The sequence below is a fragment of the Leucoraja erinacea genome, chromosome 6 (genome assembly GCF_028641065.1).
Source record: "Leucoraja erinacea ecotype New England chromosome 6, Leri_hhj_1, whole genome shotgun sequence".
Taxonomy (NCBI): domain Eukaryota; kingdom Metazoa; phylum Chordata; class Chondrichthyes; order Rajiformes; family Rajidae; genus Leucoraja; species Leucoraja erinaceus.
In genome coordinates, this window is record NC_073382.1 from 83,885,646 (window position 1) to 83,910,412 (window position 24,767).

At 45.5% G+C, this 24,767-nt stretch overlaps 1 protein-coding gene across 1 annotated transcript; it reads right to left on the bottom strand.

The window, feature by feature from the left end:
• Positions 1–1,648: 1,648 nt before the first annotated feature.
• fgl1b (fibrinogen like 1B) lies at positions 1,649–23,088 on the bottom strand. The gene is given in 9 exon segments (XM_055637480.1): positions 1,649–2,211; positions 5,483–5,658; positions 5,660–5,674; positions 5,995–6,083; positions 6,994–7,091; positions 10,944–11,103; positions 16,403–16,598; positions 17,651–17,728; positions 21,455–23,088. Coding segments are annotated over 8 exon segments (984 nt in total). The 5' UTR covers positions 17,711–17,728; positions 21,455–23,088; the 3' UTR covers positions 1,649–2,021.
• Positions 23,089–24,767: the final 1,679 nt, after the last annotated feature.

Here is a 24,767-nt window from a genome sequence, read left to right on the forward strand (position 1 = left end):
CCTTCTGATATAAGTTTCAGACAATACTTAAATACTCCTGATTGTGAAACTGGACCTGTGGCCTCTAACCATCGAAGGTCCATCACAGGTACTGACCTCCCCACCATTGAAGGGATCTACAGGAGTTGCTGCCTCAAAAAGGCAGCCAGCATCATCAAAGACCCACACCACCCTGGCCACGCTCTCATCTCGCTGCTACCATCAGGAAGAAGGTACAGGAGCCTGAAAACCGTGACCTCCAGGTTCAAGAACAGCTTCTTCCCAGCAACCATCAGGCTCTTGATCACTGCACAACACTGACCTCAGCAACTATGATCTTCTATGGACTGTGTCTTTGGTTGCACTATGGAATTCAGTTTTGCACTGTTTTAGTTTATTGTCTTTTTATGGTACATTTATCTGTGTGTTAGTGTGTTTACATGCCTGTTATGCTCCAGCAATTACAAATGTAATTGTTCCGTTGACATACAATTCCCCTCCCCTGCCCCTTCTACCCAAAACCCTCTCTCTGGCTATACATTTAATTCCTTTTTCAAACCTCTTCTCTCCCTATCAACACCCTTTTGTCGCCTTTCCATCTGTGGACATTGTCCCCCATGTGCCAATGAACCCGCCCTGTATCCACCTATCACTTGCTAGGCTTAGTCGTCTCCCCCCCCCCCCCCCCCCCCCCCCCCCCCCCCCCCCCCCCCCCCCCCAGAGACAGCACCCATAGCCAGGATCAAACCCTGGTCTCTGGCGCTATAAGGCAGCAACTCTCCAGCCTTCCATGTTCTCCACAGATGTTGCCGGAGCCACTCCAGCACTTTGCGTTCTACTCTGACGATGAACCACTCTTGATGACTGGTCTGGACCCGTCTGAAGCCCTGCATCATCCCAACCTGTGGCCTCACCGTGGGCAGATGACAGAGACCCGACCTGTCACAGGGTGGACCGGATAGGAATTAGCATGGGGCTAGGGAGGGGAGGTCGGGATTGGAACCCGAATGACTGACTCAGTGATTTTCACTCCTGCCGTTTCCAAATATATGGACAATATAAAATGTTTGCATTTCTGGTTCATGGTGTCATAGAGTGATACAGCATGGAAACAGGCCCTTCGGCCTAACTTGCCCACGCCAGCCAACATGTCCCATCTACACTAGTCCCACCTGCCCGTGTTTGGCCCATATCCCTCCAAACCTGTCCTGTCCGTGTACCTGTTTCTGTTTCTTAAACGATGGGACAGTCCCTGCCTCAACTACCTCCTCTGGCAGCTAAGGACGACTAAGCCTGGCAGTGATAGGTCAATACAAGGCAGGTTGACTCCTTTGTGTGAAATCTTTCCCCACTCATCTTAAACCTATGTCCTCTGGTCCTACTCTGGGCAAGAGATTCTGCATCTACCCGATCTATTCTTCTCATGATTTTATACACTTCTATAAGATCACCCCTCATCCTCTTGCGCTCCAGGGAATAGAATCCCAGCCTACTCAACCTCTCCCTATAGCTCAGAGCCTCTAGTCCTGGCAACATCCTCGTAAATCTTCTCTGTACCCTTTCCAGCTTGACAACATATTGCCTACAACATGGTGTCCACGGGGGTGGGGGTGGGGGGGGGGGGGGGGGGGGGGGGCGAGAGGGGGGGGGGTGTGTTGGGATGGGGGGGGGGGGGTTATCGGTTCTTTCAAGTGGCATGTGTCAATTTCTTTTCTCAGTACAGCACCAACCTGCGCCTTTAAGATGACCCTAACAAACAGTCCTTTTGTAGAACATGTCCACTCACTAAGACATAGGAGCAGAATTAGGCCATTGGGCCCCATCGAGTCTGCTCCACCACTCGATCATGGCCGATCTATTGTAAAGGGTTGTCATTTTGCAATCAAAATTAGAGAAACAATTTACTGTAAAAAAAATATAGAGAATATTAGCCACTACATCGGGGCTCATTGTATACAGTTTGGCTGCCAAATATATTTTCCATTATTTAGACAAAATAATTTTGAGAATGAGATGGAAATGCAGTTGCTTCAGAGTAAGTATTAGCCAATAATATTGTCGTAGTCCCCGCTTCCCAATTCAGCTAAGTAGTAGAGTGGGCGGACTTTCATGCTGGTGAACCTCAGAGAGTACCACCAGCCTCTCCACGTGTTCCACACGACCCCGTTGTCGTTCTTGGCGCTGTAGTTGCCACGGCGATAATACTTACCATTAAGGTTGGCCGCATGGCACCTATGTGTTTAACAATGAGGAGATTTTGTTCAAAATAAGTTCGTTCTCACACAAAAAAGTAAATCACTTTTTTTAGTTCTTATCAATAATTCTTCACAATACCATATAACCATATAACAATTACAGCACGGAAACAGGCCATCTCGACCCTTCTAGTCCGTGCCGAACACGTAATCTCCCCTAGTCCCATATACCTGCGCTCAGACCAAAACCCTCCATTCCCTTCCCATCCATATAACTATCCAATTTATTTTTAAATGATAAAAACAAACCTGCCTCCACCACCTTCACTAGAAGCTCATTCCACACAGCTACCACTCTCTGAGTAAAGAAGTTCCCCCTCATGTTACCGCTAAACTTCAGTCCCTTAATTCTCATGTCATGTCCCCTTGTTTTAATCTTCCTTGCTCTCAGTGGGAAAAGCTTTTCCAAGTCAACTCTGGCCAACCCTCTCATCAATTTAAAAACCTCTAACAGGTCCCCCCTTAACCTTCTGCGCTCCAGAGAATAAAGACCTAACTTATTCAACCTATCTCTGTAACTTAGTTGCTGAAACACAGGCAACATTCTGGTAAATCTCCTCTGTACTCTCTCTATTTGTTGAATACACTGAAAGTCACCTTTGAAAACAATTCCTTAAATGTGCAGGAAGGATCACAGCTGGTGGTTTATACCAGAGATGGACACAAAGTGCTGGAGTAACTCAGCGGGTCAGGCAGCATCTCTGGAGAAAAAGACCAGCTGTCGTTTCAGGTCGGAACCCTTCTTCAGATCGGGAGTGAAGGAAGGGTGGTGGGAGGAAAAGGCCAGAACAAATCCGGGCCGGCAACAGATGACCTTCTGTCTGGGATATAAATTCATGACAGTGAGATTTAAAAATCATGTTATATTGTGAATTCTTGTGTGAATGGGATTAGTTTGTTATTTGGATACTTAGGCTATTTAAAAAAAAATATCCTTTTCTTAAGAAATGGAATCTACAGGACATTGTTAATGGGAAAGTAGTGGGCAGAAAGGCATGTCATGTGTGGTTTGAAGAGCAAAAACTTGTAGTTTACGATGCCAAAATTGAAAAGTTGAGGAAAAACAAGGTGCACAGAGTTGCTTACTGGTTACAATCTGAGGAGTATGATGATGCTACTGATTATGATATGCCAATGTACCAGCTAGCAACTGATCTTCTCCATAAAGACTTGGTCTATTGCTAGAATATGTTATGGATTTACAGCATATAATACAATAATATTAAAGTTCTGATCTTGAGAATATCACATTTTTTAATTTTCAAGGCAGTCTGGATATTTATTACTATTTCCGTCACAACGGTCAATTTTGTAATTAACTACAATTAGGTAATTAACTAATTATATGCTTTAATTTCAGGTCATCCAAGTAAGATTGTTTTATATTTGTTTATGAATGCTTCAATCTATAATAACTGAAAATGTAATTCAGTTCTTTTAATTTTTAAGAAAGTTATGGGCTTTTGACTGTCCTTGATCACCGCTTTTGTGTTAAATCAATGGAAAAGCAATAGGGAACAAGATGCTAATTTCCGAGTATGAAAATGGCCATAACATTTTTTAATACTGACGATATGAAAGTGAATTAGGTGTCAAATTAAACTTCTTTTTATGCTTTATCGGATGGGATAAATTTCAGACTTGATTTTTTAAATCTCAAAATGTTGTAACATTGCTCCAATGACTTGGTTATCCATCATTGTCTGTGGCAATGAATTCCACAGATTCACCACCTTCTGGCTAAAGAAATTCCTCCTCATCCCTTTTCTAAAGGTAGATCATTTTATTCTGAGACTGCACCATCTGGGCCTAGACTCTTCCCCTAGTGGAAAATGTCCTCTCTGCGTCCACTCTATCCAGGCCTTCACTATTTGGTAGGTTTTAATGAGGTCGCCCTCATCCTTCAACTCCAGCGTGCAGCACAGGCCCAGAGCCATCACACACTCATCATACATTAACCCAATCATGTCTGGGATCAGGGTAGTGTAGATCGACACAAAAAGCTGGAGCAACTCAGCTGAGCAGGCAGCATCTCCGGAGAGAAGGAATGGGTGACGTTTCGGGTCGAGACCCTTCTTCTGTTTTTCGACGTCACCCATTCCTTCTCTCCAGAGATGCTGCTTGACCCGCTAAGTTACACTAGCTTTTTGTATCTGTCTTCCGTTTAAACCAGCATCTGCAGTTCCTTCCGACACATCAGCGTAGTGTAAACTTGCACAATCCCATTTTAACATTTTTCCAAATTTAATATCATAACTCCTATTAACGAACTGCGCTGAAAAAAAAGACATTTAAAAGACATTTGTGCAGGACAGATTTAGAGGCATATATGGGCCAAACATGGGGAAATGGGATGAGTGTAGATGGGACATCTTGGTGGGCATGGACAAGTTGGGCCGAAGGGCCTGATTAATGCTGTAAAACTGGATGACTCTCAGGGAAGTACACTGGATTTTCAATATAAGTGTATGTCGGAATCATTAATCTAGTGAGTAATGTTTCACCATCTGTAATCAACATTTCTTGCTCCCATTCCTCCATTTCTCCCAGGGTAGAAACGTCAAAGACTAGAGGGCATAGCTTTAAGGTGAGAGGAGCAAGTGCTTTTCACACCGAGGTGTGGTGGGCGCCCGGAACGTGCTGCTGGGGGTGGTGGTGGAGGCAGGTAGGACACCGGTGTTTACGGGGCATTTGGATAGGCACATGGATACTCAGGGAATGGAGGGATATGGATCATGTGCAGCCTGTGGAGATTAGTTTATAATGTCATCATGTTCCCCACGGACATTAGTTTAGTTTCATCTATCTCTGGTTTAAACTCTAGTTTAAAGCCCACCCATCACCTATACACCAGTTCCATGTTATCCCACTTTCTCACCCACTCCTTGCACACTAGGGGCAATTTACAGAGGGCTAATTAACCTACAAACCCGCACATCTTTGGATTTTGGGAGGAAACCGGAGCACCTGGAGGAAACCCACGTGGTCACAGGGAGAACGTGCCAACCCCGTACAGACAGCACCCATAGTCAGGTTTAAACCCGGGTCTCTGGTGCTGTAAGGCAGCAACTCTACCGCAGAGCTACTGTGCCTCCCAAATTGCAGGACACTCTGGGCTTAAGGGCCTGTTCTTGTGCTGTACCATTCTACGTTCTGTGGATAGTTTCCACCCAGGCTTATGCTTCCTAGCAAGTAACGAGTGTTGATGTAGTGGGGCGGATGGTTGTATGAACGACTGCGGCATTTACCTGTTAAACCACCAGCCGCTTCTGCCTTCGTGTGCACAGCTGCCCTGAGTGTACCGGTCGTTGTCGTGGTCGGATGTACTGAACTGCATCCCGTTGTGAGAAGATGACCACTGCTCCCATGGGATCAAGCCTCCCGACAACGCATCTCCTGCCGTGCCAATGTAGCTTCCGAAGCATCAGCCGGTACTTATCCTGGGTTCAAGTACCAGAAGCAGGTCAGAGAAGCAATCCATGACACCCGACCAGCACAATAAATAACCAAAGGTACACAAAAAAGCTGGAGAAGCTCAGCGGGTGCAGCAGCCTCTATGGAGCGAAGGAAATAGGCAACGTTTCGGGCCGAAACCCTTCTTCAGACATGGATGAAGGGTTTCGGCCCGAAACGTTGCCTATTTCCTTCGCTCCATAGATGCTGCTGCACCCGCTGAGTTTCTCCAGCTTTTTTGTGTACCTTCGATTCTCCAGCATCTGCAGTTCCTTCTTAAACAATAAATAACCAAACCTCCTCTCACCTTTTCATCTGAAATGTTAAACTTCTCATACGTTGCATATCGTTCTTCTCCGTTCCAATCTGTCAGGTCGACCTTCATTATGTACTTTCCTGCGTGGAAATGATTAAATAACAATTAATATCTCGACGATACTTCTCCTGACTGGTTCCTGGGATGTCAGGACTTTCATAGAAAGACTATAGACTCGGCTTCTACTCGCTAGAATTTAGAAGGTTGAGGGGGGATCTTATAGAAACTTACAAAATTCTTAAGGGGTTGGACAGGCTAGGTGCAGGAAGATTGTTCCCGATGTTGGGGAAGTCCAGAACAAGGGGTCACAGTTTAAGGATAAGGGGGAAGTCTTTTAGGACTGAGATGAGAAAAACATTTTTTACACAGAGAGTGGTGAATCTCTGGAACTCTCTGCCACAGAGGGTAGTCGAGGCCAGTTCATTGGCTATATTTAAGAGGGAGTTAGATGTGGCCCTTGTGGCTAAAGGGATCAGGGGGTATGGGGAGAAGGCACGTACAGGATACAGAGTTGGATGATCAGCCATGATCATATTGAATGGCGGTGCAGGCTCGTCGGGCCGAATGGCCTACTCCTGCACCTATTTTCTATGTTTCTATGAATCTATGTTTTTTTTACACAGAGGGTGGTGTGGTGGGTGTCTGGAACGTGCTGCTTGGGGTGGTGGTGGAGTCGGATACGACAGTGGTGTTTTAAAGATTTCTGGATAGGCACATGGATATGCAGGGAATGGGGGGGGGATATGGATCTCGTGCAGGCAGATGAGAGTTGGTCATGGCATCATGTTCAGCACGGAGTCTATGCCTGTTCCTGTTCTGTACTGATTTGTGTTCAAGAAGGAACTGCAGATGCTGGAAAATCGAAGGTACACAAAAATGCTGGAGAAACTCAGCGGGTGCAGCAGCATCTATGGAGCGAAGGAAATAGGTAACGTTTCTGGCTGAAACCCTTCTCCAGACTGTATTCATTTGTGTTGGAGACATTCTTACCTGGAGCCAGGATCTGGTGTATGTTTTCATTTCCAAGCCAATACTCATCATTCCTCCGTTGAAACAACCCAAAGCCAGATTTGTAGTCATCCCAGCCTCTGCAGAAAGTACAGGGTGGAAAACTAATGCAGTGAAGTTAAAAGACTGTTGTGAATGAAACCTGCTCAAATTTCTAAAAGGACACAGAATACTGGAGTAACTCAGTGGGTCAAGCAGAATCTCTGGAGAACATGGGTCGGATTCTGAAGGGTCCCGACCTGAAACATCACCTATCCATATTCTCCAGAGATGCTGCCTGACCCGCTGAGTTATTCCAGCACTTTGTGTTTCATTTTAATTTCTTGATTTTTCTTGAAAGTTTTCCAGATATTAATTTTATGTGATCTCTGATTCATTATAAATTAATCAAACAGTCAGCAATGCCAGCATTCCCTTATGTGCTCATGAGTCCAGCATCTGCTGTGTTTTGTGTCATCCCCTCCCCTCCACCATTCCCACTGTGCCTCTCCCCTCCTCCGTCCACTCATCTCCCATCCCGGAGTTCCCCATTCACTATTCACCCCACTCTTTCACTATTCCCCCCCCCCCCCCCCCCCCCCCCCCCCCCCCCCCCGCCGTCCCCTTCCACCCACATCCCTCCCGCCAGCTTTACTTTTCACTGCTAAGGTCTGTAGCCTCCTTTTGCTCTGGTATTTTATTCCATTCACATGTTTAAACTGTACTGTTTTATTATTAATGTTTCATATTTTATGTGTCATTCTTAATTGTTATTGTGTATGTCGTGTTGTTACTTGCGAGTGGAGCACCAAGGCAAATTCCTTGTATGTGTACACACTTATTAATTTCATTTCATTTCTTCTTCTCTCCTTATCTGACACCCTTTTGTCTCTTTTTCACCTATAGAAGCAGGTGCAATTATGACTTTTAAAAGACATTTGGACTGATATGTGGATAGGGAGGGTTTGGAGGGATATGGGCCAAATGCAGGCAAATGGACTAGCCCAATATTCGACCCTGGTTACCATGGACAAAGTGGGCTGAAGGGCCTGTTTTGGTGCTGTACAGTGATTCCATCTTGGTTACCATGGACAAGGTGGGCCGAAGGGCCTGTTTCTGTGCTTGGCAGCTCACGAACTCTCTGAACCGCTGTCTGTTGTTTATAAAATGTTTCCCTGTGTTGCTGGGTCTATCGATGCGATATAAAGGGTCATAGACAAGCGGTTGCCAACTTTCAAATGTGGTTCCATTCAAGTGGAGACAAGGTGGGGTCAAGAATATACAAGAAAGGTATCAAGTATAGATAACTAGGGTTAGAAATCTAATGTTAATCCAGCGTTACAGGGGAGTTGCTAATTTTATTTTTTAAATGGGGAGCAGAACTAAAAAAGCAGAGAAGAATTACCTTTTGTTCTCAAGCATTCAATGCGTGTGAGTCTCACCTCTGCGTATTTGTTCCTAGTTGCAGATGCTGGTTTAAATCAAAGCTACCGTAGACATAAAATGCCACAGCGGAACAGGCAGCAAGTCTGGAGAGAAGGAATGGGTGACTGGAGAAGTGTCCCGACCCAAAACGTCACCCATCCCTTCTCTCCAGAGAAGCTGCCTATCCCGCTGAGTTACTCCAGCTTTTTGTTCCTAGTTGTGTTACCCATTTAAAATATAAAATAAAAAACAGCAGACACAACAGATGCTGCTTTGCAACATAGAAACTGAAATTTGCAGGCCATTCGGCCCTTCGAGCCTGGATACATAGTGCATGGCTGTCATACTCAGTATCCCGTACCTGCCTTCTCTCCATACCCTCTGATCCCCTTAGCCACAAGGGCACATCTAATCTTCTGCCAATGACTGGCCTCGACTACCCTCTGCGGCAGAGAGTTCCAGAGATTCCACCACTCTCTGTGTGGCAACAAGGGATACAGAGAGCTGGAGTTACTCAGCATCTCTGGAGAACATGGATAGGTGATGTTTCGGATCGGGAAGCTTCTTCAGACTGATTGTGGTGGGGGGAGAAAGCTGGAAAGAGGGGGGTTGGACAAAGCCAGGCAGGTGGATACAGATAGGTGGATACAGGTGGATACTGGTGAGGACGGTTTTGGAGATAGGGTGGACAAAGGGAAAAGATGAAAAGTGTGAGAGAAGGTGATAGTACAAGTAACCATATAACCATATAACAATTACAGCATGGAAACAGGCCATCTCGACCCTTCTAGTCCGTGCCAAACACGTATTCTCCCCTAGTCCCATACACCTGCGTTCAGACCATAACCCTCCATACCTTTCCCGTCCATATAACTATCCAATTTATTTTTAAATGATAAAAACGAACCTGCCTCCACCACCTTCACTGGAAGCTCATTCCACACAGCCACCACTCTCTGAGTAAAGAAGTTCCCCCTCATGTTGCCCCTAAACTTCTGTCCCTTAATTCTCAAGTCATGTCCCCTTGTTTGAATCTTCCCTACTCTCAGTGGGAAAAGCTTATCCACGTCAACTCTGTCTATCCCTCTCATCATTTTAAAGACCTCTATCGTCCCCCCTTAACCTTCTGCGCTCCAAAGAATAAAGCCCTAACTTGCTCTCCATTTGCTCTGGTTTACACCGAAGATAGACATAAAATGCTGGTGTAACTCAGCGGGACAGGCAGCATCTCTGGAGAGAAGGAATGGGTGACGTTTTGGGTGGAGACCCATCTTCAGACTAATCAGGGGAAAGGGAAGCGAGAGATATAGACGTGATGTAGGGAGATAAAGAACAATGAATGAAGGGGTAGAAATTGTATTTCCATCAGTTGCACTAAATTACGTATTAATGATAGTAGCTGAATCTTATCTCGACGTCCAACATTGCATAGAACCACATGTTTGGAGCTGATTCCAACTGATTACCCGACATATATTTAGTGCCACCAAACAGTGATGAATTCGCAGGTTTACTTCTGCCCACCTTGTGGTGTCCATCGATCACTGAGGACATGTTGGGGGAACCAGACGATTATCGGGCAGCTCCAAGTGGAAGCTTCTGTGTTCCCCAGGGCAGAGGATTCTAAAACTAGAGGGCACAGGCTTATGGTTAGAGGGAAGAGATTTGAGGGACCTCAGGAGCAACCATTTCACTTGGAGGGTAGTCCATATTGGGAATGAGCTGCCGGAGGAAGATGTGGAAGCAGTTGTGATTTGAAAAGATACTTGGACAGATATATGGATAGGAAGGGTTTGGATATGGGCCAAATGCAAGCAAATGGGACTAGCCTGGTATGCTAAAAAAAAGATTTAGTGATGGAGTAACTCAGCGGGTCAGGCAGCATCTCTGGAGAACATGGATATGTGATGTTTCAGGTCAGGACTCTTCTGCAGACCCAGCATGCCAGCTTGGTCAGCTTGGTCAGCATGGACAAGGTGGGCCGAAAGGTCTGTGTCCGTGCTGTACAGCTCCGCACAGGACCAGCCTGGTTTAGTTTGACAATAAGTGTAGGAAGGAACTGCAGATGCTGGTTTACACTGAAGATAAACACAAAATGCTGGAGTAACTCAGTGGGTGAGGCAGCATCTCTGGATAGAAGGAATAGATTTTTAGGAATAGATTTAAGGAATAAGTTTTTTTTTTGGCCTTCCATCACAGCTATGTGATGGATGTTTATGTAAAATGTAATTATGTTGTGTCTGGGGTCTATTTGTGTGTAATGTATGGCTGCAGAAACGGCATTTCGTTTGGACCTCCAGGGGTCCAAATGACAATTAAATTGACTCTTGACTCTCTTGACTCTTGACTCTTGACTCTCTTGACTCTTGACTCTAGATGATACTTTGGGTCGAGACCCTTCTTCAGTCTAAAGAAGGGCCTCGACCCGAAACATCACCACTTCCCCTATTCGGAGATGCTGCCTGTCCCGCTGAGTTACTCCAGCATTTTGTGTCTGTCTCAGTTTGACAATAACCAAGTTTATTTACCTGTTAAAGTTGACTTTGCCGTTGCTGCGCCGTTGGATGACAGTCCAACCTCCGCCCTCCGACATGTCGCAGTAGGCTACGAATGGGTCGGCAGCAGACCATGGCTTCAGTGTGTAATACCCACTCGTGGTGTTGCCACTGTTATACACCTCCGAGCAATCTGTGCACAGCAGATGTTACAGTCAGCGTAACTAACTCACAACCAGGCAGAAACCAGTCTTTCCCAGACAATTCCCAACATAACCTTTCCTGACGGATAAGTGGCAACTGCGGCATATTATCCCAACACGTGGGGCTGCACGGTAGAGTTGCTGCCTCACATCACCAAATACCCGGGTTCGATCTTGACTACGGGCGCTGTCTGTACGGAGTTTGTACATTCTCCCTGTGACCACGTGGGTTTTCTCCGGGTGCTCCGGTTTCCGCCCACACTCCAAAAGGCATACAGGTTTGTCGGTTAATAGGCTTTGGCAAACATTGTAAATAGGCCTAGTGTGTGTAGGATAGTGCTAGTGTATGGGGTGATCGCTGGTCAGTGTGGACTCGGTGGGCCGAAGGGCCTGTTTCCACGCTGAATCTAAAGTCTAAAGATGCAAGATGTCTGTTCTTTATTTTTTTGTTTGTTTTCTTGTCCTGTTTTAGCTAGAAACATAGAAATTAGGTGCAGGAATAGTCCATTCGGCCCTTCGAGCCTGCACCGCCATTCAATATGATCATGGCTGATCATCCAACTCAGTATCCCGTACCTGCCTTCTCTCCATACCCCCTGATCCCCTTAGCCACAAGGGCCACATCTAACTCCCTCTTAAATATAGCCAATGAACTGGCCTCGACTACCCTCTGCGGCAGAGAGTTCCAGAGATTCACCACTCTCTGTGTGAAAAAAGTTTCGGTTTTAAAGGATTTCATCTCGGTTTTAAATGATTTCCCCCTTATCCTTAAGCTGTGACCCCTTGTCCTGGACTTCCCCAACATCGGGAGCAATCTTCCTGCATCTAGCCTGTCCAACCCCTTAAGAATTTTGTAAGTTTCTATAAGATCCCCTCTCAATCTCCTAAATTCTAGACAGTATAAACCAAGTCTATCCAGTCTTTCTTCACAAGACAGTCCTGACATCCCAGGAATCAGTCTGGTGAACCTTCTCTGCACTCCCTCTATGGCAATAATGTCCTTCCTCAGATTTGGAGACCAAAACTGTACGCAATACTCCAGGTGTGGTCTCACCAAGACCCTGTACAACTGCAGTAGAACCTCCCTGCTCCTATACTCAAATCCTTTTGCTATGAATGAGCTAGTTAATTTTAGTTTATTTAGTTAGTGTATGTGTGTGTGGGGGGGGGTGGGAGAAACATGTTTTTTTGGTCTCTTCCTCGGGGGGGGGGGGGGGGGGGGGTGCGACTTTTCTTGTCGTATCCCCCGTCTCCGTCTCCGTCTCCGTCTGCGCTGAGGCCTAATGGCGGAGCTGGCGGCCTCCAACTGGGACCAACCTCGAGGCTCTGGAGGCAGAGCTAGCCAGGACTTACCAACGCGAGTCAGGCCGACTTCGGGGCTGTGGCGGGGTTCCGGCGGTGGCGACCCGACTTCGGAGGTTCGGCCGCGGGCCCAGTGGACGACATCGTCGGGAGCACGCAGGTCACAGGTTGGTGACCTGTTTTTCCCGGAGCTCCCGCGGCAACAGCTTCGCCCGCTGGACTGGAGAGCGGCAGCTTCGGCAGCTTCGACCACCCCGGGCCGCGGAGCTTGAACCGGCCCGTTCGTGGGGCACGGTTGAGCCGCGGGACTTGCTTACCATCACCTGGTGGGGTCACAACATCGGAGGCCTGGATCGCCTCAACGCAGAGGGAGAACAAGGAGGGAAGAGACAGAGACTTTAAGACTTTTGTCTTCCAACACAGTGAGGATGAGCCTGGTGAACTCACTGTGGTGGATGTTCAAATTGTGTTTATTGTGTGTTTTGTTATTTTATTATAGGTATGACTGCAAGGCAACAAATTTTGTTCAGACCAAAAGGTCTGAATGACAATAAAGGCTACTTTGACTTTGACTTTGACTTCCTGCATGTTAATGCATAAGTTGGAAGGGTGGCGAGGAGATTCACCATGATGCCAAGACCAACTCTTATCTGTCTACACATAATTATTATATGAGGATGGTTACACAAAAAAGCTGGAGAAACTCAGCGGGTTCAGCAGCATCTATGGAGCGAAGGAAATAGGCAACGTTTCGGGCCGAATCGGCCCGAATTCCTTCGCTCCATAGATGCTGCTGCACCCGCTGAGTTTCTCCAGATGTAACCTGCATCCAGCATCTGAGTTCCTTCTTAAACACAAATATATATGAGGAGGTTGGGCCCAGTTATAGGACAGGTTGGGCAGGTTGGACTATTCCTTGTGGCTGTGGAGTGATTTTATAGAGGTGTATAAAATCATGAGGGGAATAGAATAAATGTGCATTGTAGAAACAAAGAACTGCAGATGCTGGTTTATACCAAAGGTAGACACAAAATGTTGGAGTAACTCAACCGGGCAGGCAGCATCCCTGGGTGACGTTTCTGGTCAGGACCTTCTTCAGACTTCAGAATAAATGCATTTATCCACAGTAAGGGTCTCAAGAACCAGAGGACATAGGATGAAGACTTAATAGGAGAGGGGCAAAGACTTGGGTATAGGAACCTGAGGGGCAACATGTTTTTCAGACAAATGTTTGAGCATATGGTGGTGGGTATATGAATTAGAATTAGAGCTGCCAGAGGAGGTAGTCATGAACCAATAAAAACAAAAGGTACTAAACACAAATCATCCACCACAGTTGTACTGTGAAGACAGTCTCCGTCTCTTCCCTCCTTGTTCTCCCTCTTAGATCCACAGGTGAAGGGATAGCAAATGTTTCGATGCATATGGGCCAAATGCAGCCAGGTGGTACTAGTGTAGATGGGACAAGTGTAGATGGGACAAGTGTGTCGGCAAGTTTAGCCGAAGTGCCTGTTTCCATGCTGTATGGCTATGACTCTCTATACATCCATTCCCTGCATATCCATGTGTCTATCCACAAGGTACACAAAAATGCTGGAGAAACTCAGCGGGTGCAGCAGCATCTATGGAGCGAATGAAATAGGCAACGTTTCGGGCCGAAACCCTTCTTCAGACTGATCCACAAGTCTATCCACAAGACTCTTTAATGCCCCTATTTTATCTACCTCCACCACCATTTCCGACAGTGAGTTCCAGGCCCCACCACCTTGTATCCGAGTCCATGCAGACCAGCGAGCTCCCTACACTAACATAATCCTACATATTAGGGACCATTTACAACTTACAATTAACCTATAAACCTGCATGTCTTTGGAATGTGGGACGAAACCGGAGCACCCGGAGAAAACCCATATGGTCACAGGAAGAATGTACAAACTTTGTACAGGACAGCACCAGTAGTCAGGATTGTAGGGGGGGGGGGGGTCCCTGGTGCAGTAATGCCCCTGTCCCACTTAGGAAACCTGAACGGAAACCTCTGGAGACTTTGCGCCCCACCCAAGGTTTTCGTGCGGGTTCCCGGAGGTTGCAGGTGGTTGCCGGAGGTTGCAGGTAGTGGAAGCAGGTAGGGAGACTGACAAAAACCTCCGGGAACCGCACAGAAACCTTGGGTGGGGCGCAAAGTCACCAGAGGTTTACGGTCAGGATTCCTAAGTGGGACAGGGGCATTAGGCAGCAACTCTACCGCTGTGGCACTGTGACTTTGTTTTTTAGTAAACCAGCATCTTCAGTTCATTGTACCACCAATGCAATAGTCATAAGGCAGTAACCAGAACACCAGGAAAAATCCAGCATGTAGGTAACATCGTGGGAGATTAAATATCTGCCTGAGAAAGTAGGGGGATCTTTGGTCTACGATCCATCCACATGATGATACTTCCAGTAATGCAATCCTCCCTCAGTACTGCAGGGCTGTGTCAGCCTTGACGTTTGTGGCCAAAACTCTTGAGTGCTTCTTGAACTGAGAACCAGGACCATGGGTACTAAATGAGTTGTAATGGACAATACTACTTTTAAGTGAAGATTCAGGTTTATCTAACGATCCAACCTAAATGAACAGTTCCCTTACTATACTTTTTGAAATTTCCCATTTCAAGTAATACCCCCCTCTTTCCCCTGTCCCCACCTCATCTTTGTGCTCCACACACCCCCTCACCATGTCACCATGTCCCCCCCCCCCCCCCCCCCCCCCCCCTCCTCCTCCTCCATACCGATCAGACTGATTCCTGGGATGTCAGGACTGTCTTATGAAGAAAGATTGGATAGACTTGGTTTATACACTCTAGAATTTAGGAGATTGAGAGGGGATCTTATAGAAACTTACAAAATTCTTAAGGGGTTGGACAGGCTGGATGCAGGAGGATTGTTCCCGATGTTGGGGAAGTCCAAGACAAGGGGTCACAGCTTAAGGATAAGGGGGAAATCCTTTAAAACCGAGATGAGAAAAACTTTTTTCACACAGAGAGTGGTGAATCTCTGGAACTCTCTGCCACAGAGGGTAGTTGAGGCCAGTTCATTGGCTATATTTAAGAGGGAGTTAGATGTGGCCCTTGTGGCTAAGGGGATCAGAGGGTATGGAGAGAAGGCAGGTACGGGATACTGAGGGATGATCAACCATGATCATATTGAATGGCGGTGCAGGCTCAAAGGGCTGAATGGCCTACTCCTGCACCTATTTTCTATGTTTCTATGTTTCTATACCCAGCCACGAGTCCCGTATTTCCCATTTATCCCCCACTTTTTCCCTCCCCCTCCCCTGTCCCCTTCCACCCACATCCCTCCATCCAGTTTTACATTCCACTCCTCCTCTTCTGTCCTTATCTGACAGCCTTTTGTCTCCTTTGCACCTCCAGCCTTTGTCACTCACTCTGACCATCACCCCCCTCGCCTGTATCCACCTATCACTTGCCAGAAGGTAGATACAAAATACTGGAGTAACTCAGCGGGACAGGCAGCATCTCTGGAGAGATGGAATGGGTTATGTTTTGGGTCGAGACCCTTCTTCAGTTTGAACCAGCATCTGCAGTTCTTGATATCACTTGCCAGAGCATTGCTCTACGCTGCCCCCATCTCTTTTTCAGCTTTCTCTCCCACAGTTCATTAGTCTGAAGGGTCCCAACCCTAAACATCATTTGTTCATTCTCTCCACAGATGCTGCCAGACACGCTGAATTCCTCCAGCACTTTGTGTTTTGGCTTAGGATTCCAGCATCTGCAGTTCCCAGTGTCTGCAGTCCCCCTGTAATGGTTGGCACTGAGAAAACAAGCCCTTTCATCGGGCACAAAGTTCTGGAGGAACTCAGGGGGTCAGGCAGCATCTGCGGAGGGAATGGACAGAGGACGTTTTGGGGTGGGATGTTCCTTTCATCCTTTCTATCTGCCCATTTATGTGGGGTAACGTGTATATTTGTGTTTAGATTAAGACATTTACCATGGTGATACATCAACAGATTTGGATCAATGTCGGCTACTTGCTCCTTCCTTCTTGTTTTGGTGTGTTCATTTATCCAGTATCGATTGTCCGCCTTTAGATACTTCAGCCGCCAAGTTCCAAGCAGGAACTGATTCTGCATGTTTTGCAGTTGTAGGCGGAGCCTGGCGATTTCAATCTTGCACGTGTCATTGTCCTGTCAAAAAGTGTCACAAAATGTTGGAGCGAGTTTGTGTAGTGAACTGTGGCACTTGTCAAGCACATCTGAGGAGTAACGAATGCAGCTGTTATATTGTTGACATTGGTCTAGAGAGGCAACTGTGAACCTTAAGGGCCTGTCCCACTTGGCAGTCATTTGCGCCTCATTTACGTGTTATATGTAAATTTGGTCGGCGCGTCATGACACATGGTGTGCGCATGGTGAGGCGTGGAATCGTATGCAGTGGCGCGCGGTATCGCGTGGCGCTCCAGGATTTAGTACAGGAACAAAATCCTCGCACACCACCTACGTGATGTATCGCGTACACACGCTGATGACGCATTGGCATCGTACGCTGGCGTCCCGACGTCTCACGTGTATCATGTGGTGACGTATATGGTTACGTCACCGTGCGCCAATGTCCTTACGTCCTTGCGTCAACGTCCTGCCGCACGCCTAATGACGTCACGCGCACCCGACGGCTGTGCTGGCGCATATTGACGGGTGATTTGCGCGCGAAGTCGCGCTTCACGACACGTCGACCTATTTCACATATGACGCGTAAATGAGGCGCAAATGACGGCCAAGTGGGGCAGGCCCTTTACACTGGGATAGAGGGGGATGCAGGAGTTGCATATCAGCAGCTTAGTAGTCTGTCCACTTTTAATACATCTTCTCTTCCCTTCCTCACTGCAAGCTGAAACATCATCCATGGAACCATTTAGTAAATCTTTTTACACTTTCACTAGGATGTTTCCATCTTTTCAAAGATGTGATAACCAGAATTAGACATAATATCCCGCCATTTAACCAACGTCTTGTATAGTTTAAACAGAATTCCTCTTTTCTTGTTGTCTATATTTCTACTCACGAGTCTATCTCGAGGATGACCAAAGATTGGCAATATATCGTGGGCTTGTGGCAATGTACACATCCAGAGAACTTTTATTAATGCTTAAATTATGTTAATTCATGTACAATTTAAAATACCTTTCAGAGAAAACACATGCATTCTTAAAAATAAATGCATGTTGCTGTTACACACATACCAAAGCCCTGTGACTTGCAAAACTTTGATTGAAGAGAAGTAGAAAGGCCAGTAGCAGCATGGCATCGAGTGCAACCCCCTGGAAATAAATATATTTTAATCATCTGAAGCATCATAATAGGATTACTGACTGACTTTAGACTTTAGGGATACAGCGCTGAAACAGGCCCTTCGGCCCACCGAGTCTACTAGCTCTATCTTACACACTAGGGACAATTTACAATTTTACAGAAGCCAATCAACCTGCAAACCTGTACGTCTTTGGAGTGTGGGAGGAAACCGGAGCACCCGTAGGAAACCCACACGGTCACACCTTGCACAGACAGCACCCTTAGTCAGGATCGAACCTGGGTTTCTGGTGCTGTAAGGCATCAACTCTACCACTGCCCACTGTGCCACCCCATATGGCAATGTCAACCATGACTGACAATGCTCTCCAAACTTCCTCTGAAGAGATAGCACACAGTGTGCAGTTCTGGTCACCCAGCTATCATTAAGGATGTCATTACGTTGAAAAGAGATTGACCAGGATATTACCTGGGCTTGTGGGCTTGAGTTAGAGGCAGAGGCTGGATAGGCTGGGACTTTTTACTTTGGAGTGTAGGAGGCTGATGGGGTGACCTCATTGAGGTGTACACGATCATGAGGGGCACGGATAAAGTGAAGAACGCTCACAGTCTTTTTCCCAGGATAGAGGATTCTGAAACTAAAGGGCGCAGGGTTAAGGTGCGAGGGGAGAGATTTACGAGGGACCTTCAGACAACCTTGTCATTCAGAGGGTAGTCCGTATCTGGGAAGCTATAGAAGCGGATGCGGCTATGTCACATAAAAGACATTTTGGATAGTTAAAAATATTCATTCTAGAGGGCTAAATAAATACGTATATCCCTGGAAAGGGACATCAGCCTGCAACCAGAGTTTCAGTTTGAAAAGTAGCAGAACTAAGTTATGGAATTATCAATGTTAGATTAATGAGGATAGTCAGTTTCTAGAATAAATTGCCAGAGGCTATTGGAGTGGATACAATTATGACTTAGTACAATTATGACTTAGTAACATCTCTTATTACGGAAACAGGCCATCTCGGCCCTACAAGTCCGTGCCGAACAACTTTTTTTCCCTTAGTCCCACCTGCCTGCACTCATACCATAACCCTCCATTCCCTTCTCATCCATATGCCTATCCAATTTATTTTTAAATGATACCAATGAACCTGCCTCCACCACTTCCACCAGAAGCTCATTCCACACCGCCACCACTCTCTGAGTAAAGAAGTTCCCCCTCATATTACCCCTAAACTTCTGTCCCTTAATTCTGAAGTCATGTCCTCTTGTTTGAATCTTCCCTATTCTCAAAGGGAAAAGCTTGTCCACATCAACTCTGTCTATCCCTCTCATCATTTTAAAGACCTCTATCAAGTCCCCCCTTAATCATCTGCGCTCTAGAGAATAAAGACCTAACTTATTCAACCTATCTCTGTAACTTAGTTGTTGAAACCCAGGCAACATTCTGGTAAATCTCCTCTGTACTCTCTCCATTTTGTTGACTAGTAGAACTGTAGAACCTTTGAGCATTTTAGTAAAGGCTGAAAAAAAGCTCCTTGCTTTGGTCTATCCTATAACAAGAAGTACTTGGTCACAGACTGGCAAAATATGAGAACTCTTGGGTCTATATCAGCACCCCCCCCCCCCCCCCCCCCCGCCCCCCCTGTCACTCCATCTGTCTGAAGAAGGCTCCTGGTCCGAAACGTTGTATGTCCATTCCCTCCACAGATGCTGTCTGACCCACTGAGTTCCTCCAGCATTCTGTTTTTCCCTAGATCACAACATATGTAGTTTCTCATGTCCTCTGAAATATCTTGAGGTTTATTAAAGAGTAAACATCTATTAGGAGTAGAGTTGGCAGCTACAAAGAAATCTGTTTTTAATTTTACTCGAGCTAGCTTACTACATGTGGACAGTGAGCCAGGCCAGCTGTTCAAACGATTAGTGTTTCAAAACTTGCACAATTCCTGTGATTGAATGTTTTCCAGTCACCATTGCTTTGCTCTTCATAAACGAAGAATAGCATTTAAATATATCATAATCTAGTGACTTCCTTGCAGAGAGGCAGGTTTGCTTGATTTAGTTTATTGTCATGTGTACCGAGGTGCAGTGAAAAGTTCTTGTTGCGTGCTAACCAGACAGCGGAAAGACAACACATGATTACAATCGAGCCGTCTACAGTGTGCAGATACATGATACTGGGAATAACGTTTAGTACAAGATAAAGTCCAAGTGAAGTCCGATTAATGATGTGGGTTAATTAGGTTTGGTAAAATTGTAAATTGGTCCTAATGTGGACTATAGTGCTAATGTCAGCATGGACTCGGTGGGCCGAAGGGCCTGTCTCCGTGCTGTATCTATAAATCTAAAATAAGCAGAGCACAAGAGACACAGGAAGGTTGTAGAAGGCAATTCAAAAGCTAGTTGATTTTGACAAAATTAATCTTTGCAACTATTTGACAAACTCTTTTGCAGTCCAATATTTCAAAAGATAACAATTCTCAACATGGGACTTAATTTTTGTTTCTTATTTTGCTGTTTTTCAGACAATGTTTTGGCAACAGAGAATTGAAACTCCACCAATAAATGGTCTATAGGCTCACTAATTATAAAAGCTGAGAACTGCAGCTCATCTGATAATACCCTCTAGTTAAATAAACCTGTTGCCACAATCAGGTTTGTCATTTGTGCAAGTTCTGTTTCAAACTAGGCAAAACTGGAGCAAAAGCTACATTGGCAAGGATTACCGGCATGCTGTCTTGCAGCTGATATTAATAAACTATTCCCGAATATCTGAGAAACACAGAGGTTTACACCTTAAAAACATCTCCCTCTGAGAAATAAGACCATTAAAAACAAAACCATTTTTGCATTAACCTCCAAAAGGACACGGAGTGCTGGAGTAACTCAGCAGGTCAGACAGCATCTCTGGAGAACATGGATGACAGGTGATGTTTCAGGTCGAGACCCTTCTTCAGACTGGCATGCAACAAATTATTTGTTTTAAAGGTCTTTTTTTCCAGTGGAATGTTTCTCAGTGGAAGATGCGTTTAAGGTCTGTTTCTCAGGATGTCAGTTTAGTTCTGAGTCTGAAGAACGGTCCCGTCCCAAACCGCCACATATCCATGTTCTCCATAGATGCTGCCAGACCCGCTGAGTTACTCCAGCACTTTGTGTCTTTTTGGGTATTGACCAGCACCTGCAGTTCTTTGTTTCAACATGAAACTTATTGGGCTAGTTTTCACAAGCATTTTGAAATGTCACTTTATAATAAACCAAGTTAAAAGCACACGAGTGCAGGTATTAAACTAACAGAAACCTTTTAGTACTTATCTGAAAAACATCCTGAATTTAGTAAACTTAGATTGAAACCCGACCTGAAACGTCACCTATCCTTTTCCTCAAGAGATATTGCCTGACCCGTTGAGTTACTCCAGCACTTTATATCCATCTGCTAATTGAGCAAAACCAGTTTCATACAAAATGAAATCCTTGACTTTCTTACCTAAGTGAATTCTTAACATGCTAAAAATTAATCTCTGAGGGTTTTGCAAAACTGCAAACAGCGAAATGGAAAGACATGGAAAATGAAGTAAAAAGAGAACTTTGCATTTCAATCACCTGGCACCATTTATCAGCTCGCTTGATTCATAGCAAGAAGATAGACACAAAAAGCTGGAGTAACTCAGCAGGTCGAGACCCTTCTTCAGACAATCATAACAGGTTGTGCAGTGTGAAAGAAAAACATTAGCAAGACTCACCTAAATTAGAGGAATACAATGAATAGCAGAGGATATTCCTGTGGTTCTGCGTGTGCCTGAAGAGTTGAGCGATTAGGAATGCTCCAAACTTGTTGATATCACTGCAAGCACTCAGATGGTTCAAATTAAAGTCCCCAGAGTGGGTTATTTCATCATCGTGCTGTGATCTTTCCCCACACTACACCACTCCCAATTTGTAGCATTTTGAAATGCGGGGCATCTTTTCATGTCTTTTGCATAAGTCTATGTTTACAGATTCACGGCTTCATTATATAAGCACAATATAAATTGAGGAATAGGTTGGAAAGAGTGCTGGGGAAATTTGCAAAGATGTTGTTCGGACTCGAGGGCCTGAGATACAGGGAGAGGTTGGACAGGCTAGGTCTCTATTCTTTGGACAGCAGCAGGATGAGGGGTGGTCTCATCAAGATGTATAAAATCATGAGGGGAATAGATAGGGTGGATATGAAGATACGGAACGAGCTGCCAAAGGAGGTGGTGGAGACACATACGACAACAACATTTCAAAGGCACTTGCACTTGTACTGTGTAACTATGAGAATAATACATAACAAATATGGCTTGGTGTCCATTTAATCATTTTAAAGGAATGGCTAAAAGCCACACATAATATTGTAAAATTTGTCATGTTATTTAAGTTCATATTAATACTGGATAATCTGGTCCGCAGCCAAGATGGATGCGAAGCTAATATCAGAAACACTAGTCATAGTGCCATACAGCTTGGAAACAGTCCATTCGACCCAATTTGTCCATGCTGACCAACATGCTGTTACAGTACCTGCCTCAGCGACCTCCAATGCAAGCTTGTTGAATGCACCCATCACCCTCCTGCTAGAATTATTATTCCCTTATCATGTACCTATACACTGTAAATGCCTCAATTGTAATGTATTTTTTTCTTTCTGCTGACTGGTTAGCATGCAACAATAGCTTTTCACTGTACCTCAGTACACGTGACAATAAACTAAACTGAAGTCCCTCTCCCCTTAACTCAAGCCCGCAGGCCCAAGCACCATTCTGGTGAATCTCTTCTGCACCATTTTCAACTTAATGACATCCTCCCTGTAGCTGGGTGACCACAACTGCACACCGTGCTCCAAGTGTGGTCTCACCAACGACTTAAACAGCTGTAGCATGTTGATCCAACTTTGCCACCAAAAAAAGTCCCAGCCTTTGTACTCGATACCCAAAATCCTGTTTGAATTACCTCAGGGACTGTTTAGAATCCATACCCTTGATATCAATATGTCTGAACCAAAACGTCACTTATCCATGTTCTCTGAAGATGCTGCCTGACCTGCTGAGTTACTCCAGGACTTTGTGTCCTTTTGTAAACCATCATCTGCAGTTCCTTGTTTCCACATTTGACATCAATGTTTTGAAGCAAAGCAAGAATTTCATTGTCCTATCTGGGACACATGACAATCAACTCTCTTGATCTTGAACTTGAATGTTCATCACCATATTGATGAAATCAGCTTTGCCCTTAGTTCTTGAAGAATTTGAGACTGAAGTGTAGGATCCAATCTCATTCATAGCTGAGTTGAACAAAGATGGGACGGAAGGTTTAGATCAGCGGTTCCCAACCATTTTTTTGGCGATGCCCCACCTAATCACCTCTAAAACCTGATGCCCCCCCCCCCCCCCCCCCATGTGGTGATATATAATTCTTATCATTTAAAAAGTGAACTCCGTTTCAGCTGAAGAAGCTTAAAACGCCAATACCTTGGTTTAAACAAGCTTCAAAAGAACATGGCATCCATGAAAAAGAAAAATGAAATAAACAAAAGACAGTTAAAGTTCTGAGCACGAAATTACTAAAAAATTGTTAAAAAAAGAAAAAAGCATTAGGTGGTATTAAAATAATAATAATGATAAATATGATCATAAAAGAGTATTCACAGGTAATAAAGAGAGAGAAAATTTATATATTAGAATATTGAAATATTTGTTGATTGTCTCATCCGAAAACAGCAAATAAAGTTTCAAAACATATAATAGAGAACTGAAATGTTATACAACACAAACTAATTTGAATGGAAGCTTTTTCTGTAATACTTCGATCATTTTAATCACTGTACAATAAAGTAAAGGTACCTGTCCAATGCAAAATACCATTGAGTTGAGTGCGACGTGCATGAAGAACGATGGCGCGGTGATTATGTAATAACTACACAATAAAGACCTTTTTTACCCAAAACAAATTATTTACTCAAAATAACATCTGAAACATAAACTACATATGTTTACCTGATGGAAAATCCAAAAAAATAAAAATCGAAAATTTGGACCCAGACCTCCTCAGTCGCGCTCAATTGCCCCCCCTTAAAAATCAAATTGCCCCCCTGTGGGGCGTACGCCCCCCGTTGGGAACCACTGGTTTAGATGGAGATGGTTCAACTCCAGGAAGGAGTACTTCTTCCTTCCAGCATTGAAGTCTTCCCTTTTTTTCTAGAATTGACTTAAATCTCAAGAGTCAAGAGTCAATTTAATTGTCATTTGGACCCCTGGAGGTCCAAACGATGCCGTTATGAGCCATACATTACACACAAATAGAGTACAGACACAACATAATTACTCAGTATAAACATGGACATAGCTGTGTGGAAGGCCAAAAAGGGCTTATCTCTCCATGCACTCTCCCCCCCCCCATATTGATGTCAGAGTCAAAGTCAAAGCCCCCAGCTGGCGATGGCAATTGTCCCGCGGCCATTGAAGCCACACCGGGTGGTGCGAGGTCGCACACCGGGTCTTGATGTTGGAGCCTCCGGCGTGCGCTCGCAAAGTCCCGCGGCCATTCCAGCCGCGCGGGGCAGTGATGTCAGGCCCCGCTCCAGGAGCTCTTCAACCCCGCAACACGGGCGGGAGAATTCGCCATTGCAGGAGCCCAGAAAAGCGGTCTCCCTCCAGGGAGCCGCGGGCTCCTTTTGCCGCCGTCCGCAGACCCGCAGTAGCAGGTATCAGCAGCAGTAGCGTTTTAGATGGCAGCAGCAGCAGGCAGCAGCAGCAGCTGGGCAAATGCAGGCAGTTGCTTCTCCACCCTCCATCTTGCTCGGTATCGGCCAGCTCCGCGACGGCAATGGTGAGTCGGCACCAGAGTCCCCGGCTTCTTCCCGTTGGAGGCCGCTCCTCGTTGCGGCCTCAACGACACCTGAGACCCGACGAGAAAAGGTCGGGTCTCCAGTGCAGGGAGAGATCAAAAGTTCTCCCCCTTAACCCATTCCCCTGCCTTCTAACCATAACCCCTGGCCCCCACATACACAATCAACAAAAATAACTATCTCTGCTT